Genomic DNA, 18,487 nt, shown 5'->3' on the forward strand with positions numbered 1-18,487 from the left:
AGCCGCAAGATGCAGTGGCACTGAAATGGGAGGAGAAAGAGCAAAAAACGCGGAGGGCGTGAAGAGTGCGACGAAAATGAATATCAAGTTGACCGCAGCGGCGCAGCGTAGAATTGGCACGCAGAATCAAGATGCTGAATACTTAATTTCCGGTTCCGGCGCGACGGACGAGGAAACTCATCGGCCCATGACGCGATGCGACAACCGTTGGATGGTGCAATACTACGATTTACTTGATTGGCAATTATCACTCTTTGCTCGGGCAAAGCCTGGTCCAGAAAACGGTCCCGTCAATGTGAGTTCCCGGTTGAGAAATTAAGCACTGACTTTTTTATTCCTCTTCGAAACTGTTTCAGGTGGTCAGAGCCAAATATAAAAAACAGCGCTGTTTCCTTTCAATTTTTTTTTTTTTATCGCATAAGATGATATCAAAACTTACACTACAAAAAAAATCTCGGTGTAATTATTAAGAAAAGGATAAAATTTTTTCAGGGAATTCAGGATTCTATTTGATCCCAGTTTTTTCTTGGTAAAATGACCATCAATGAAATTGATAATTTTACCGAGAAATCTCGGTAAAATTATTAAACTTTCTCAGTAATTTTACTGAACCTTGGTAAGGACGCCAATATATTTTATTGACTGTGGTAGAATTACCGAGATAAAATGGTAAAGTTACCGGGAATCGATTACCAATAAAAGTGGTATTCTTACCTAGAAAAAAACAGTAAAAATACCGGTTTTTACGTAAGCTTACCAGTCTGTCTTGGTAAAATTACCAATAATTGGTAAAAAAAGTGAGATGGTAAAGGTACCAATGGACCTTGGTAAAAACGCCGGGAATTTTTTTTCTGTGTAAGAGAAAGCATCGAGATGCGAAGTTTACCTTTTTTCCAATTAATGAAACACATTAAAATATTAGACTTTGAGTGATGCTGGTAAAAAGAATAATAAATTAAAGAATGACATGTATTTCCTACATTAAGACTATATTGTGAAAGATGCTGGTGAAAAGAAGAAGAAATTAAAGGATGACACGTGTATTTCCTGTGTAGATGAATATTCTAATTTTCTACCTCTCTCAAAAAATTTCTCCAGTCTTAGCTAAAAATGTCCATACATTTTCTCGGTTTTGGAAAGACAATTCTTCAAAATCGTTTGAAAATTAGTATAAAGGTTTTTTTTTTAAAATTGTTTTCCAAAATTAGGTGACCTTCCAATATACTCACTGACTTATGATTCCAATCATTTCCACATGGGGCATGTGCATGGTCCCACAAATTCTGCCATGAACATCGTAATTGTTCATCATTTTGCGAGTCATAATATTTACGAATTGGTTAGTTTACAGTTTCGAAGGTTGAACCTTTGAATAGACTTTTCGTCGAGTAAGGTAGAGAAAAGTATGCACTGAAAATGAAAAGAAAATTGTCTCTATTAGCTACCTAATAAGGGCTATTCAGAGCACGAGATATGATTCACAGTGGGATTCCCCCACCTACACCTGGGTTGCACATTCCAGAAAGAATTTTTCGTGATACTGTTCCAACTTATAGAGAAATCTTTACTGAACATGTTTTTCATACGAGCTTCACCTCAGAGAGAGTGAAATAAGAACAACATAATTGAACTAGTTTATCAAATATTATTGAAATGCAATAAGATTCAGACCCAGAGAAATGTTGGTGTAACCTCCAAGTATAAATTCTGAAGACTTTACTAGATTCTTGGCAGAATATCTTTTCCACACAAAGTACATTTGTGATAATTTTTCCGATTATCCTTGCCGCACAAAACCCTGGTAAAAATTGGCAGTAGAATCTGTGTTCCAAAATACCATAGACCTACAGCCGACTGTAAGATTTCCAATAGCTTCTACAGCCGGCAACACAATTTCTTATAGCCTTTCATAGCCGATGGCGATTAAGCAACAGCGTGACGATAAAGTGTATGCTAAACCTTACTAATTACGGATGCTAGGATTTAGTGAGTTTTTGGACTACCGCTCTCTTTTTGGGCCGTTGTATCTTGATTTACTTTGCGAGGAAAGTTCCGTACTTTTGAGGGATGCCTGCCATTCCTAATATGTTGGAGCGCCTTCAATCTCGTACGATACTGTGCAATACCTCTGGTGTGAAACAGTTGCGTCAAGCGCCGTGGTACGCTGCGGCGCGGCGCGGCAGGCGGGCAGCCAGCGCGTAACGCGCATTGGCGCCTACAAACCTAACAGGGATACTTCACGCATTGCGCAATGCGTGAAGTATCCCTGTTAGGTTTGTAGGCGCCAGTGCGCCGCCGCTCCGCTTTGTGTTAGGCTCTAATATTTAATCTCGTGGAGTCAGCGTTGTTCAACTCATGATTTTGCAATGTTTGCACATTTTGTATGGATTATTCTCATTTTAATTGATGAAAACAAATATGTAGTGAAGGAAAATATAATGTGCGTTTTGTAAATGTTATGGTGATTCCGTACAAACTTAAGGATTTACAAAGCACACGAATTTCTACACACTTTCTTATAACCCTTTATAGCTGATGACGAAAAAGCAACAGCTAGGCGATAAAGTGTAAAGCCCGGCGACAGGAACTATAGCCCTGCTGTTTAATTTTTTATCGCTTCGTGTAGCCCGGCCGTATGATTTTTTCCACTTTCTACAGCCAGCTATATGATTTTCTATCGCCTCCTTCAGTCGTCTATAAGAACTCCTATGGTATTTTGAAACGCAGCTCCTATCGCTAATTTTTACCAGGGAATGCTAACGCAACAGGAAATATTGACTGCAACTCATACGTTTTATACTTACAAATACATCACTCGCTTACAATTTATGGAAGAAAAATCAAGAATTTAGAAGGAGTTGAAGTATAAGCGCGCAGATGAAAATGGAAAATTTACGGACGAAAATCTGGATCCTGACGATCCCTAGTGGACTGCTGAGAAAGGTGAGAAATCATTCACTCAATCTTTTTTCACTCATTTTTTAAATATGCCTCATATTTTTCTCGACGTTGCCACATACTACAGAAAATTATTTGTGCGAACATGTATTTGAGCGGCAATGATAATCGGAAAAATTACCACAAATGTACTTTGTGCGGAAAAGATGGTCAGCCATACTTTTTGTAAGATTTAAGGTTATTTAAGATAAATTTATTAGGCTTCATTGCGCCCACCTGGTTTGGACACTCTCCTCCATTTATGTTCAGAAACATTTTAAACATATTTCTTAAAAGTATCATTTTAATATGGGTATTTTTGGTAATGTCTCCCTCTTGGTTCAGTATCGACCTAGCTCTTTTCTTGCAACCGTAGAAAATTGAGCGCCAAAAAATCGCCGTATCGACGGTGTAAGTCGGCAATCACATTCACATGACTCGGTCTGCGACGTCGCAGACTTCCTGTCATACTTTATTTCTTAAACGGAAAACTACTCAACGGCAATTATTCTTAAATGTATGTGCCGTGATTTTTCGTCTCTGTGTGAAGAAAATTCTGAAAAAACTTCAAGGAATGATGTCAATTCGTTCTCCTTTAAAAAATTAACATAGAGGCGGAAATTTTCAGACACCGTGAACGAGTTATGTGATTGCCAACTTACACCGTCGATATGTAGTCTGAATGAGTCTAAAGTGTAAAGTTTGATGGCAATATCATGAGACGTGCTTGTGAGACTAATAGCAACGTGCTTTTCCATCTCTTGGAGGAAGGAAAATGGGAAATCGGTTGTAACAGTACATTCTCTTGACTCCAAGTGCACACCAACGCCACTTTTACTGTGGTCTTTGATTAGTTCCTAACTGTACTCACTAATTTCATTCTTGGATTCCCATTAACTTCATCTTCGTCTAAGATGACGTCACTTTCTCCTCTTGGGTGGTGAGTTAAATTAGTGGCTGAACCACGAGAGAAAAATAAAAAATGTCACGATTCCTATAAAAGTCAAACATTTTCTTTGTTTTAATTGTGCCGTTTAGGGGGAAAAAACGACGAAGAAATTCATCTGATTTGCAGCTCGCAATTCCTTCCATATGATTTAAATTTAACAGTAGAATTAATCTCCAAAACGGACGGCATCTGCAGAAAATATTAAGGTAATGTTGTAAGAATTAGTTGGATAAAAATAAATAATTAATGTTTGATTTCTTCGAAATTTGTGCAAAACATTTACTACTTTCTTTTATTTTATTCTGGAAAAAGAAAGCTATAAAAACTGGTAACGATATAAAACTAAACTGTGCTGCGAATCATAAAAATGAGACTCCTATTTTCCAAATTTGTTTTAGCCTCTCTTTACTCTTTTGCCTTGTACAACTGGAAGAGCTTCCAACAATCCTCAGATCTATGGTGATGCAGAGGGAAGTTGCAGAAACTAGACGAGGTAAATTTATTTTTACGAACCACTGCACTTTGAAATATATATTTAAAATTCAATAATTCCGTAGTGTTATATTTATTGTCCTTTTTCACGATAAAAAACAGATTAAAGAAATGTCCATTGTCACCATTAATAGACTAAAACGACGCTTGTATGCGAGGCTTTTTAGTTTTTCGGATGCGGTGCGAATGCAATAGTGTTTGTAAAATTCAGATACAACTATTCGTGCTCGATGGACACACGTGTTGCATTGACAAAAATTGAAGGCTCTCCGGCTTTTCGTTGCCTTTGGTGATTATCGCGTCTCTACTGTGCAAAGTCTCAAGTGGAGTCTTCCTCCGATTCGTAAAATGTGGAGCAGAGAGGTACAAAAAGCCGCAACTGACTTTTTTAGCGCGTGCCATGCGAGATGGCTTAAAAAATTCTACGTAACGTATTATCAATTAACAATAGCGCACAAGAAAAATTGTTGGATGACTTTTGGCGGACATTTGTGGATTACAATTCCTATTCTATTTTGCTGGTTTTCCATGGAATATACGGGCACTAAGAGAGGGAGAAAGAGGGTCAAAATGCAAAAGTGTCTTTAATAAAAGAACCATTTTATTAAGAATAGACTTACAAAAATACGCGACAAAAATTTCAAAAATGGCTGGAAAATTTATTTGGATAAACTGAGCTTATATTATTTCTTTTTATGACATATGATGTAGGATGGCTATAGTCTGTAAGGCATTTAACTTTTATTTTATATAAGTTATATATGAGCTTATATTTTATAAGCAAAAGAAATAGTCTGTTTTGACACATTTTTCATGGCGTTGAGGTGCTAATTCAGTTCAATACAAAAGGAAACGGTGTCCTTCCTGAACAATAAAAACATTATAGAAAAGTCAAAAAAGTACCGTCTAGATAGCTTGAATAAATAAAATTCCAACAGTTATTGGCTTATTAATAATTATTCTATTGTTATTGTTTCTCATCCATCAAGAGCACAGCTTCAATCAACGGATTTTGATGAAATTATAAATTAAGGGGAAATTTATGACGTCCCGCAGGTTACAATTTTCAACCCTAAATAATTGCACTAAATCAATCTTAGGTTCAAAATACTAAAATGCATGTATCCCAATCGATAATAATTTGTCATCAAACTAAACAATTTTAATCATATCGAGTGACCGTAGGTGGACCGGGGGAGGGGGAGGCGTAGGGGATGTACGTCATCCCGTTTGGCCAGAAAAAAGGAGGAAGAAAAAGGGACGGAAGATACAAGAAAAAGGGAAGAAACGGACGAAAGAGGAGGGAAGGACTCTTATATTTGGAAATAATTCATGACGAAATTGACTCAAATTGCACGTTAAATACTTTAAAATTTCTTCAATTTTCGGAGGAAAGTCCCCCCGGATCCCCTTTCCACCCCCTTCGTTAGAGGTTTGTGGATCCGCGTTTGTAAGCAAATGTTGACGAGTTTTCAATGACATTGGGCTGAATCTTAAGAGGGGTCCTTCTTCGCAACTTCAGAGAAACTGAACAAACGGTTAAAATTAGAAAATTAGAACATTACGAAATCAGAAGAAATGGCTGTATTAATTTGGCCAGATGTTTTGACGACAAATACAACGATAAAGTTATTATGAGTTAGGTTATCCTTCTTTGAATTCAACTGAATCTTTTCCCCGCCTCCCTATCATTCGACCTTAATAAAAGGTTTAACTAAGGAACACAACTAAGTAACTTCCAAATTTGGAAAAAAATCCTAGAAATCGATTCCAGTTTATTTAAAATAAATTACTTTTTAAGAGACTAGAATTTCTTCCCGGAAAATATCTAATGGAAGTACCGCATTTTAATTCAAGTGGGAATCTCTCGATGAGCATGGATTCAAGGAACTATGGATTAACGATAGGTTGGAGAAAGAAGTGTTGGTCGGTATTCTCATCGATGACTGTCCATGTCTCAGTGTCGAACACCAATTTCGGGAGTTGGATTTTTTTGTGGCGCTTGACGCGTTCGTTGACATCGGGTTTAACCGTGGCCGCTCTCTGGTTCATTCGGTGGTTTTTGGTTGGAGGTTGCGGCATTGCGTGGTCATGGCTCCTCTTCGTTTCACTCATCTTCATCATCTGCGGTTCCTTTTGCGACTCGGAGGCCATCTCCTAAAACATTCAATCAAAAATATTTCTTCAGTATTGTGACAGTTCTCACATGACCTTTGCACTCGACAAAGTTGCGGATCAAATTCTTCGGGTAAATTCTGATCTACGTCTTAACCTCCCCCCCCCCCTTTTCAAGATCAACCTATCAAAAAAGTGGCCACTTTGAGCACATCTGAATAAAATTCCGATCCTGAGCTGCATGCTTCAGAAGTTATTTAAAACATGCAATTATTTCAGCACTTAATTAATATACCGCTTTAATCAAGCAATACTCAGCAGTCATTATCGATAAAAATAAGGCACTCTTGGGTTTTATGTAGTGATAATTATTGTAACTTTAAAAGTCATCCACCATTTGAACAGCAGCCTCATTTTACAGGGTAATTTTGCGACATTTTCTCTTTTGCGGCCGATTTGAAGAGATGATGAACTTAAGTAAAAAAATTGAGTTTTTCAATGGTAAATTGTGATCTATTTTTAGTTTTAATTTTATTTATGTTTAAGTATAGTTTAAGGACACATGCTTTATCTCATTTTCATTGCTCTTTCGTGCTATTTCGGACAATACTCATCAGTTTCATTTTGCGTACTTGGTTGCTCGGTTCTAATATTCACTCAAGACGATTGAAACCTGACAAGATTTACATGACATTGATGGTTGCTATCGAGAAAATTGTACTTTTTTATCTTCATTTTATGCTTAAAATGCCGGGACGAAAAAATTAAATCTTACCGGTTGTTCTTTGTCATGGCCACCATGATTAAAGTCCCAATAGTGTTCGCCGTAGCTTCCTCGTTTGTCACCCCATCTCACCTAAAATTAAAGACATGCAGTTGATTAATGATTTGCGCGTCTTCTGTGTAATCGAGAGATACATTTTGTCGAAATTAGTTCTTGATCGATTAATGTATAATCTTCCCATAAATTGAGTTATTTTACCTTCTCGTAGAAAAATACAAATTTTAAGTTAGATGTGAATCTTTCAGCATATGGTATGATATTTAATCAACGGGAAATTTTATGCATAGAATGTCCTATATTTGGCGGACCAAGGTGGGTGCCGTTGAATTTGTCCATGATCGAGAAAATTCCCTTCACTTTGAAATGGCACAAAAAGTGCATCTTATGGATTCAACTATAATTGCTTTCATAGACCGCAGCATCTATTTCAATGTTTGACATGCTGCCTTATTCCTATTTATCTATATGCCAGTATAAGGAGTTTTTTTTTTTTAAACGGGAGCTTTATTATAACCTCTCCTCCAGGCTCCCTTTTGTAAATCATAAATCCTAAGGGACAAACTACCTTAAAAATGGCATGTCATGCTTGTATACTCATTGAACTCATACCTTTCCTTGAAATCTGTTATTTTCATGGTCTTTTCGCTCATAGCGTTGCTCCCATTCATTCGGATCTTCCAAGACATGCCCGAATTCTAGCTGCTCCGGGCCAGTCTCAAGAGAATACACATCCCTAAAAGAATGATAAAGTAAAATTAATATCTCTAAGGCAGAGTTTTGCATAAAAATAAGAGGGATTAAAAGTTTGAAACTAGTGATTTTTGGACTGCATTCTGGATTTTGTAAAATGCGGAATCTGTTGATCTTTCGATGCTCTTTTTGTGTACTTTTCAGAAAATGAAACAACAACGCTTGTACCATAGAAATTCATCGCTCTCCTGACGCAGTGACGATTTTGCAAGTTGGCAGCACTGTTTTTTCTTCATCTAATCCATTGAAAATATCGATTTTTGGTGAATCAAGGTACCTAACTAAGAATCGATTGTTTTACATATATTTAAAAGGAAGAAGACAGTGATGCCACTTTTCAAGAATCGCCACTGTCCTGGCGTAAGGGCGTAACTGCATTTTGAGACAAATTCTGTAGTCCGTATATAACTATATTTTTCAGGACTCCCATCGAAACTAAGTACGCCCATTCGTTACAGGAGTGACGAGATGTGACATATTTCGGTTTGGAATGACGAACATGGCATTAAAGATTCTTGCAACATTTTAGCGAGGATATTTTTATTTGTCACCAACACACGTATAATAAAACGTCAGAGGCATTATACATGTTTTGTTTTAAAAATCAATGGATTAATTAAAAAAATGTGTAACTCCTAAACGTCGTAAGACTTTGCTCCTTGTTTCATTATTGTTTGAAAGAAAATAATCAAGTAACATTCCTAAGCTTAACTTACTGTTCGCTTAATAGCTGGAAGATTAATCTTCAAATCACGTAAAGTATCGACTTCAACAACTAAAACACGAATCTCAAGCGTCATTTCTTAAAATACGGGTGTCGTCTACTGAGGTATTCTGTTAATTTTTTCGAGGAACACTAATGATGGAAAATTGCTGATTTATTGCACCTTTGAATTCAGTGTACATTTAGCTTTAATTTCAACCGAGGTTTTTTAAAATTGGATCAACAGACAGGAATCGCCTCAGAGACTTTAACGCTGGTATAGAAAAGCAAGCGTGCTATTAAACGCAGGTTCCTCGACGCATGGAGACACTAGTGTTGATTTTAATTCGATCATGCTGCAACATACGAGTGATTGCAAGACGGCAAAATGCAGCGATCACTTCGGAGACTTTAACGCCGATGCACAAAAGTAGGCGTGCCGATAAACATGAGTTGCTTGACGCAGGGAGAATCGGAGACCTTATCATTCAAAAATTTGCTCTTGTTGAACCACAAAAGAGAGTTTTAGATCCTAAGTTTCATGCAATAGTTCTCTGCTTACATGCAAAGAACAATTTTCGCCAATTTAAGTTCCAGGCGAAAATCATATTTTGCCACATGTCGTCTCATTATGGCTGCGACTGGGGCAAAATTGCGGGAGGGAAGGATGATTTGTAAAACTTGTTTTAGGAAAACTGCTAATCACGTGAAAATTTTTAAATACTTGTGTCCGTGAAATAAGTTTTAGAACTTTAGTGGCAATCCTGTGTGCCCCACATGCCACTTCGATCAGTCAAATACGCGATTTGCAATGCGTGCAACTCGTTACAGTTGTGAGTTCTTAACTATTCGAATGAATTTTGGAACCTCAATTTGAGGTAATAGAGTTAAATTTTGAGAGAACCCCTCATTTCGTATGCATGCTCACTAGCTGTTACGCAAATATTCTGTTCATAAAAAATAAAAAGATGAATTTGACAAAAAATGGTGCAATTAGAGGAAAATGAAAATGCTCAATTCAGAACCTCATAGAATTGAAAATCTTTTATGCGATTTGGACGATTCTTCATCATTTTTACACTGTAGGAATACTTCTAACCAGCCACAGACGGTTCCGAAGTAAAAAATGTTCCCGTTCCATCGTACTTAACATCGTTGCCATAATTAATGAACGTTCCGATAGTTGAAATGTAGCACGTAAGATAATATAAGACGGAAATGTAAAAGGAAGGGGTTAGGACGTAGTCAAATTCGGTAAAAGTGTAATACCCTCAAATCTCGTTGAATACATTTTCAATCAGGTTTAAGTGTATTTATTTTAAACTGGATTTTACCGTAAATTTTCTCAATTGGAATTTCATTTCAATGAGTGGTTTTAGGGAGGGGATTAAAGCAGAATGTTAAGGTGCTCAATGGCTCAATGGCTCCAAGGCTTGTGGTTCGATAGAGAGCAGTGGAGGTTAGGAGTCGTAGAGCGCGAGGGAGTCCTATAAAGCGACCTATATATGTTGAACCAATTAAATCAAGTATCTGGGAAACCTAATCGATAATGAAGCCAGAACAACTACGTCAATTAAAGATAGAATACAAACAGGTAATGCAGCATATTATGCCAACTTGAAGCTAATCAAAAGCAGACTGATATCTCGGAAGACCAAGTTACAAATATATAAGACCCTTATTAGACCAATTGTTACATATGGCGGAGAAACATGGACTATGACAGAGAATGACAAGAGCATGCTGCGAAGATTTGAGAGAAAAATCATAAGAAGGATCTTTGGAGCCATCAAAGAAAATGGAGAATGGAGAATTCGAAACAACGGCGAAATCGACAAGATACTGGAACAAGAAGATATAGTTCGATTCATCAAATCGCAAAGAATTCAATGGCTAGGGCACGTTAGCAGAATGAAGGAGGAAAGAATGCCAAAGAAAATCATGAAAGCCAAAGTTCTATCGAAAAGAAAGAGAGGAAGGCCAGGGCTGAGATGGCAAGATGAAGTAGAGAAAGATCTTAGAGTAATGAACGTATCAGGATGGAAGGAAAAGACCATGGACAGAACAGGATGGAGGCGCGTTGTCTTGGAGGCCAAAGCCCACCCCGGGCTGTAGCGCCAGTAGTAAGTAGTAATATATGTATGTATTTCATTTCAATATCTTTTGTTTGAGCTGCGCAGGGAGATTTTCACCCAATGAAACCTCCACGTCTTGATATTTCATCACAACATAGTTCCCCATACGAGGAGAAAGAAATATCACATAACTCAATTAATATTGACGTTAATGGAATATCAGGAGTATCGTATCTACAGTTACATGACGTGACGCACTTAAATGCAATCCATTCAACTCACATAAAGTACTCCCCTTTTCCGTTTCCTTTTCCTGTGTCTTCGTTTCCTACCGCAACTCTGCTTTGTTCTGGACTCTGGTCTTTCGGTTGACTCATTGTGGGCATTTGTGGGTCATTGGACATTGCCTCCTTCATCTCTGAAATCAAAACAGCGTAATATCAAATTCTAGCCGATAAAATTTTCGTTGTGTGATATTCTCTACTCTTTAAGTTTCCGTTTCTACAACTTCGCAGTCGCTATTCTATCGTAAATTATAAGATCGACATGGAATTACGGACTACTGCACGGGGTAACATTTTGATTCCCGCAAAAGACGTCACACATTGTCAACAATTGTATAATCAACTTAAGAAAGAGAAATTAAAAATGCGAGCATAAAAATCTGCAATTTCAAAATTTCCGCGGAAGGGTGGGGGGGGGGGGGGGGTGTCCGCTAACTTTGAAGTTGACCATGAACTTCTAAACTCGGTAAAAAACGAAAATTTGGTGTTTCCAAAATGTCCCTCCTCCCTTGGTACAAAAGTGCGCGTAAAATTGCCAAAAAAATGTCAACTTACTGGGAGATGGACTTTATTATGATGCAAACTAAAATTGACTTGCCCTCAATATGACTCGAGTTCAGAAAAAAATTTAGACTCGGAAATGTTCAATGTTCTCGCTGATTACCGCGTGAAATTCTATTGAGAAATGTGTATCCACAAATTTTACCCTGGTTATCTGTGAATTTTTAAGTTGGCGCCTCCTTCGCGGCAAGATTTCTCTCCAAAGACCACCGTTGTTCCTCTCAAAGAGTTTCCGAAATTATGCGTCAACCGTATTTTTTGAGACCGATCTCTATGTAAAATTACTGTGTTGCGTAAAGTTTTATAAATGCAATCCAACTGCATACTTTTGGCTAAATTATTTTTAGCCGCTGCAAAACCCATTTTGAGTCAAATACTACATTCTAAGAATGTTCCAGGTTCCTTGTTTTAAAACAGTGTATCAGATTAAAATGAGGATCCACCCAATTACCTGTATTCTTCATTTGTTTTGGCATCCGGATCATGACTTTTCGATGAGTGGTAGAGGCGGCAACTCCGATGATACCCAAGAGAAAAATCTTGCAAGCCATCTGAAATATCAAAAAAATTTACAGAGTTTATTTCTGTTTGCCACGCAAAAATATATCCGTAAAGAAAAAATTGGTCTTAGAAATGTATTTATCGAATCAAAGTTATAAGCTTAAAATTCGAGTTCAAAATCATGAATCAGATATTACTTAGAAAGTCTCTGGTTGAAACAAGCTCTGTGATACTATCATTTACTTGTGTACTCTACGCCGTTGAACTCCAATTCTTTTCCCACCAATAGCAGCCAAAGGTTCTTTATCTTTCCTTCCCTTATGATTGCTTGTGATTAGGCTATAAAAATGAAGTCACTTAATATTTTCCGTGCCTTTGCTTCTTGGAAAAAATAAATTACAGCCGGTAAATTTTCAATTAAATGCGTGTTCTTTTATTGGTTCTATGAAATGAATCCGACGGGAAAAAATTACTATCACATGGTTTAGCTTCATCATCTTACCTGAAATTGTTTTAAATCAATCAGGTCACTAGCACTCGTTATATTTGACCCTGATTTTAAGTGTGATAGACTATCCAATAAATGATTCAAAGTTTCGGCTGAATTTTGACGAACGTATCGACTAACATATCATTGTGAACTCTGGAATTAACATGAAGGAACTGACAATTCAAAAGTATCAAGAGGGAGTGTGTTAAAATCCGGACTTTATCACGCGGTTAAGACAATAAAAATGTCAGGCGGAGCACAAAACAATCAAAATCCGTGAAATTTTATAACTTTTTCTGATGTTGCAAAAGTGAGGCTAAAAGGATGACCGATTAGGAACGAGGTACATGAAGCTCGTCTCTAGGCCGCGGCTCGTTTTATACGGCTGATTCCCGACTGACGCTGCTGATTCGGTAATAAACAGATTACTGATCAACTGATCGCGCATCTGCGTTTAGCTCCCCAACCAGATGGGGTCAGTATTGCCAGCTTCCGTTGAAAAGTCAGCGGATTTCCACGCGCAAAATACCTGATGATAATTGTCAACAAGAAATCACTCCACAAAAGTTCATTGCGGAAGAAGCCCTGAGAAGGTATCTGATAATTCCCTCATAACTGTAGCCTTTTTACTTTGAGAAAAAAAGTGCGGCCAAGTGAACTGTAAATACAATGTTGTGTTTCAGCCATACTATTCGGTTCGTGTAACTTTACTCTCGGTTAAAGGAACCGTTTCGTCGGTTTATTCAAACCGAACTTTTCCTATACTTCAGTTCGGTTTGAAAGCTCGGTTGCTTGCACCGAGGATTAGATTCCTAAAACCAAAGCACGGTTGAACTGAATAGAACGGTCCATATGCAACACGGTAATTACTTAAGGTTCATATTAACATAGTATTTTTCCTCTGTGTATATTTGATTTTTATTGTAATCATGCAGTGATATATTGGTCTCCGCTTACGCTAAATAGCTGAAATAAGTGGCATACTTGCGTATTCGCAGAATTGAACAGGTCTCGTAGCAGAAAAAGTCAAGTGATAAAAAAAAGACATGTTTTCCAAATCATCGAGCCGATCTTCAAATTTCATGACTAATCGCACATCTTCGAGGGTTCAGCAAAGTCTTTGTCCATCCAAGAATTTATTAATTTTGAAAATTGACGGAACTTGGTCCATTGAATGATGAAAATGCGGCTAAGAGAAAAGCTCTTTCATAAATACTTTACTCCCAGACACTAAGCTCAAAACAACGACTCGTCTAAAAAGTTAGAGTGTGCGTTACCAATATATGTATTTAAAAAAATTTATATACGTGCATTATGTTTTGAAAATGGGATGAACGAAAATTGATCACTTTCTCTTGCCTATAATTTTTTACATGGGGGTTGTCCTTGTTTGTAGGTGCGTAATTAGTCGGGCATATGAATCACACTGAATCCGTCAGAATATCCATGAAAGAAGCTAGGGTGAAACAGACAAACAAGGCTCATATTTCGCGATTCAAGACACGAGGCGCGCACTTGAGAAACTGGTCATGGATTAGAACAAAAATATGAAAGCATGAACAGCTCATATGATCACAGTGAAGACGAGCGGGCTGAGCTTTATTGAAGCTGTAAAGGCGTCTCTTTCGCCTGCCTGGTATAGAATGATTTTGTTTAGAAAATGCACACGTCAGTTTTACGGTATTATGTATCATCAGTCGATCTTCAAAAGATGAAAGTTCAGATCGTTCAGTTCAGATTGACATCATGCAACCATTGCCGGATGAAACAATGGTGGAAAATTTTTGCCAAAAATTTTGAAATTCATTACATCACATCGGCCGTCTGTATTTTGCCGCCCCCCTCTCATTCGTTTTGAAACATTAATAAAAACCATCAAGTGAACGTGCCGTGCCGTAGGGGGAGGCGGAGGGGTGCATAAGACGCGTTTACCTACTCGTGTTGGATACATTTTTTGCGAAAGCCCTGTCAACACTACTAGCAAAATTGCACGAGCTGCTCCTCCATTTATAAGAAATGAACCAAAAAATTATGAAAGAACAAACATAACTGTGGTATAATAATTTTAACTTCCGCCGCTGCGCCGCACTGATCGCACTGTGTTTGGCGCAATGCGTGAAGTATTCATTCAGTCTTGTAGGCGCCAATATGTGTTACATGCCGACCGCCGCGCCGAGGGCTTGTCCTTTTTATCTCAAGTCCTCGTAATCATTCATCTCTGCGCTAACCTCCATGCCAAATTGCGTGTTTAGTTCCTCTCTTAACTCGACTAATTAAAGATACTGTCTCTTGTATCACCGAAAAACGACAAAAGTAGAAATTACTATACTCTCAGGAAAGAGAGATTTTGCCCCCTTTTCTCATTGATAATTTTTTTTCTGAATCCGATTTTTTTATACCTTCATATAAAAAAATTGCAAAATTTGCCGCCCCCTAAATTTGCCGCCATTGGCCACGGCCCATGTGGCCAACCCCTTAATCCAGCCGTGTCTCGACCTCAAACAGAGTTTTCCTTTGTAATGAACAATTATTTTAATTTCCACCATAAGGCACATCCTGCCTGACCTAATCACCTATACCTACTGTCGCGAAATATTCTTGGCGTTTATGGAATTTTCACCCTTGCAGAACCAGATGGCTATTTTCACATTCGAAATTGACAGAGTTCTCGAGGAAAATGTTGAAATGAAATTTACATCGTTAAAAAATGTTATTTTAGTGAAATATGGCAACATCTAGGCTTTACGGTAGAAATGAGTCAATGAAAGAGCGCGTACGCATCGACGGATGAGGAAGCTGCGGATTTTACGGGCGAAGCCGCAAATTGGCTCCATTAATTTTTACGACGTCCAACCGCGCCAGGTGCTCCGAATGCATTGGCCTGGCCAAACTGAGGAGGAATTTCAGATGTGGTTGAAGAGTTGAAAAATGGGGCCAGAACTCATTGATGAACCTTTAAAATTGCGCATGATTTTCCTATCAAAGTTGCACTTCGACACGGATCGGTTTTGGGAGGTTTGATAATGGTGGCAAATCGTCGTAGCTCCGACATAAGGGCGTATCTCGATTCACGCATGAGCCCCAGAAAGCAGGGATTCATATGAAAAACAAGGCTCACGTGGAAATTGATATACACTCTTTTGTCAGGGGAGCGACGAAATAAGACACGAGATCCGTTACGACCGATGACGATGCGGGCGACGCACCTAGTAGTTGGACTTCGTTTATTTGCAATTAGGAACTACATTTTCCGGCTCATACGTAAAAACACCTATGCACACAGGGAATTTAATGGACGTATTTCTGCCAAACAGAACTATGTGAAATAAAACATGAGCCCTGAGAACCATAAAAATACGTGCATAACAGAGCTCACGTCATAATGCACATAGTTCTGTTTGGTAGAAATACATCCTAATGGTACATACGTTGTTCCTAGGCTGAGCCGCACCAACTGTGGTTCCGATTTGCACAATTTTGTCCAATCGAGTTTTGCCGTTCGCGGGAAATAAGGAGCTGGATCGTCTGCAAAATTCCGTCGTGTCCGTCTACAATTCGTCGCCTGGCTGATAGAAGGGCGTAACTACGCATTGAGATGAGTCCGGAAAATCATTAAACTGTGCGGACGCCAGGGCTTATTGCAGAGTGTTTACGCCTTTATGTCAGCCAAGCGACGAATTTTCGATGTTTTTCGTGGTAATTAAAGGTGAATCATTCGTTTGGACCTCTAAAAAAAGTGGGCCAGGAGTGAAAAAAGCAGATAACGGAAAGAGCAAATCTCGAACACCAAATCAGAGTCTCTAGGCGACAGATGAAGCGCGATGCGATGCGATGGTTCGACTCGTCGACGCTAAAAGCATATTAGCGCCTACAAGAGTGCAGGAATACTTCACGCATTGCGAAAAAGTGTATTGGCGCCTACAAGACTGTATGAATACTTCACGCATTGCGCGTTCACCACAACGTGCGCTTCAATAATTGTTGAAAATTTGGAATATCTTGGTGCCAGCGACCTACCGCGGTCCACGCCATTTCCGACAAGTGCACCTCGAGCCGGCAATCCTGCTTTGTTGGTTCTCACAAATTAATGAATGTATAGTGTTTCTAATAAGAAGTTTTGCTCTCTGTATATATTATTGGATGACATTTTCCCGTAGAATTGATTTTTTTTTAGATACCAGCGAAAAACCGGTCGCCGGCGGCGTATTTTGGCCCTCCAGCCCGCCTTTTTTCGAGGTGACGGCCTTAGCGGACAGCCGATTTCGCTAAAATTTTGTTAGTTTGTTCTGGTCAGGCCCGCCACAAGGGGGGGGGGGATACTGGGTCCCTGGTACCGGGGCCCGGGCCCCGGAGGGGCCCGTGTTACCCGTGAAAAACCACTACGAATTCATATGCAACCCTTGTTTCGTAAGAAAAAGTGAAAAATTTACCCTAAAAATTTCGCTAAAGGTGAATAGATTTTCAGAAACACGCTTGGGGCACTGTAGAATTCTTCTTAAATTTTCAAAGAAGTATACTTCTTAGAAAATTCCTATCTATTTTCAAGATTTTCAGTACAGAGGGATATTTTTAGTAACTGCGTTTCATTTTCTTCCGTCGTCAGATGCTAAGGGTCTCCAGTCTGGGCATCCTCGACTTCAATGGCTCATGGCTCAACTCCCTTGCCCTAGACAAACGAAGGGGGAGTACAGGGGGGCCTGGCCCTCTTAGAACTGAAAATAGTATCATATGCCCCCCCCCCCCCCCAAAAAAAAAAATAAAAATTTTCCACATGTTTTGAATACAACAATTCGCAAGTAATATGTGCTGGAAGTATAAAAAACATCCAACATGAATATGTTGGAAAAGCGTGCCGAACAACTGAAATTTCGGAGACATGAGCTTGAATGAATCGCTGAACCAAGAGCTAATAATATCAGCTGTTTTGATATGGCATTCTATCATGGAGTAATGCATAGGGCTCATGTTGTATAGTCAATGGGTACGAAGCACTCATTAAAGTGCGGCGGGAAAAAATATTCTAGATTCAAATCGCTCTAGCGTAAAAAAGGGTTTTTGAAGGATCTGTCAAATGAAATAATACGGTTTTGAACGGAAAATGTTCTCAAGGGTTTCCAGTAACAGAATAATTCGGTTTCTCGATGAATGACCTTCAGGGCTTGACACTATAACAGTTCAAAAACGAAAGAACGGATCCGACGGAAAAAAAATTCGGACCGCCCCTTGAAAAGCATTGGTCGATCGGTGTGCTGTACTACAGTACATCCGAGTGATTTCAAAAAGCGAGCCCTATAGGCACGCTTAAAAAAACATAATTATTCCGCAGAAATTGATCGAAAATTTTTTTATGGAAGCTTCAAAATGAGTCCGATTAGTCTTATTAATTTAGAAATTTCTCGGAGATGCCTCTCGGACCCCCCCCCCCACCCTCTCCGTGCTTGGGGCCCGGACCTTAAAACTGGTACCAGGGCCCGAGATGGGATGTGGCGGGCCTGGTTCTGGTATTTGACTGGTGTTATTGGCAACATGTTTCCGCACAGAAACCTTCAATATATTGATTTTCCCAAAGAAATGCTAGATTGACTGGACTGATTATGTATTACATTTACCTCATAATTGCGTTTCTGTGAAATTGTCTGGAAATCCATCTTGTTTTGAAGACATTCGTATGTATCAGTTAAAAATATAAATCCATGCCACTATCTTAGATGCAAACTGGAGGAACGCGAAATTTTTGTTGCAGAAACTTCTATTCTCTTATAATTATAACAAGGAGTTTCACGATCGGAAATAGTATACAGAAAAATTAAATTCAGAGTCTGAAGAGATACCTTCAGAGCTAAGGA

General features: G+C 38.6%; 1 protein-coding gene across 1 annotated transcript; it reads right to left on the reverse strand.

Annotated features, from left to right (window-relative positions):
• Positions 1–4,824: 4,824 nt before the first annotated feature.
• LOC109039434 (uncharacterized) lies at positions 4,825–13,089 on the reverse strand. Its single transcript, XM_019054908.2, has 6 exons — positions 12,654–13,089; positions 12,102–12,201; positions 11,088–11,223; positions 7,887–8,010; positions 7,269–7,349; positions 4,825–6,535 (listed from the first exon to the last, which is right to left on the reverse strand). Exons 2-6 carry the CDS (start codon positions 12,199–12,201, stop codon positions 6,269–6,271), a joined length of 708 nt encoding a protein of 235 aa, XP_018910453.2. The 5' UTR covers positions 12,654–13,089; the 3' UTR covers positions 4,825–6,268.
• Between the last annotated feature and the right edge of the window lie 5,398 nt (positions 13,090–18,487).

The sequence above is a fragment of the Bemisia tabaci genome, chromosome 3 (assembly GCF_918797505.1).
Source record: "Bemisia tabaci chromosome 3, PGI_BMITA_v3".
In the NCBI taxonomy this organism is placed as follows: Eukaryota; Metazoa; Arthropoda; class Insecta; order Hemiptera; family Aleyrodidae; genus Bemisia; species Bemisia tabaci.

What these genes read in the sequence shown, in the direction of transcription:
- LOC109039434 (XM_019054908.2), bottom strand. Translation starts at nt 12,201, where the DNA reads ATGGCTTGCAAGATTTTTCTCTTGGGTATCATCGGAGTTGCCGCCTCT. An exon ending in GGAAAAGGGGAGTACTTTAT is followed by an intron (nt 8,011 to 11,087) that starts GTGAGTTGAATG and finishes TCATTCTTTTAG; the next exon opens with GGATGTGTATTCTCTTGAGA. An exon ending in ATAACAGATTTCAAGGAAAG is followed by an intron (nt 7,350 to 7,886) that starts GTATGAGTTCAA and finishes CTTTAATTTTAG; the next exon opens with GTGAGATGGGGTGACAAACG.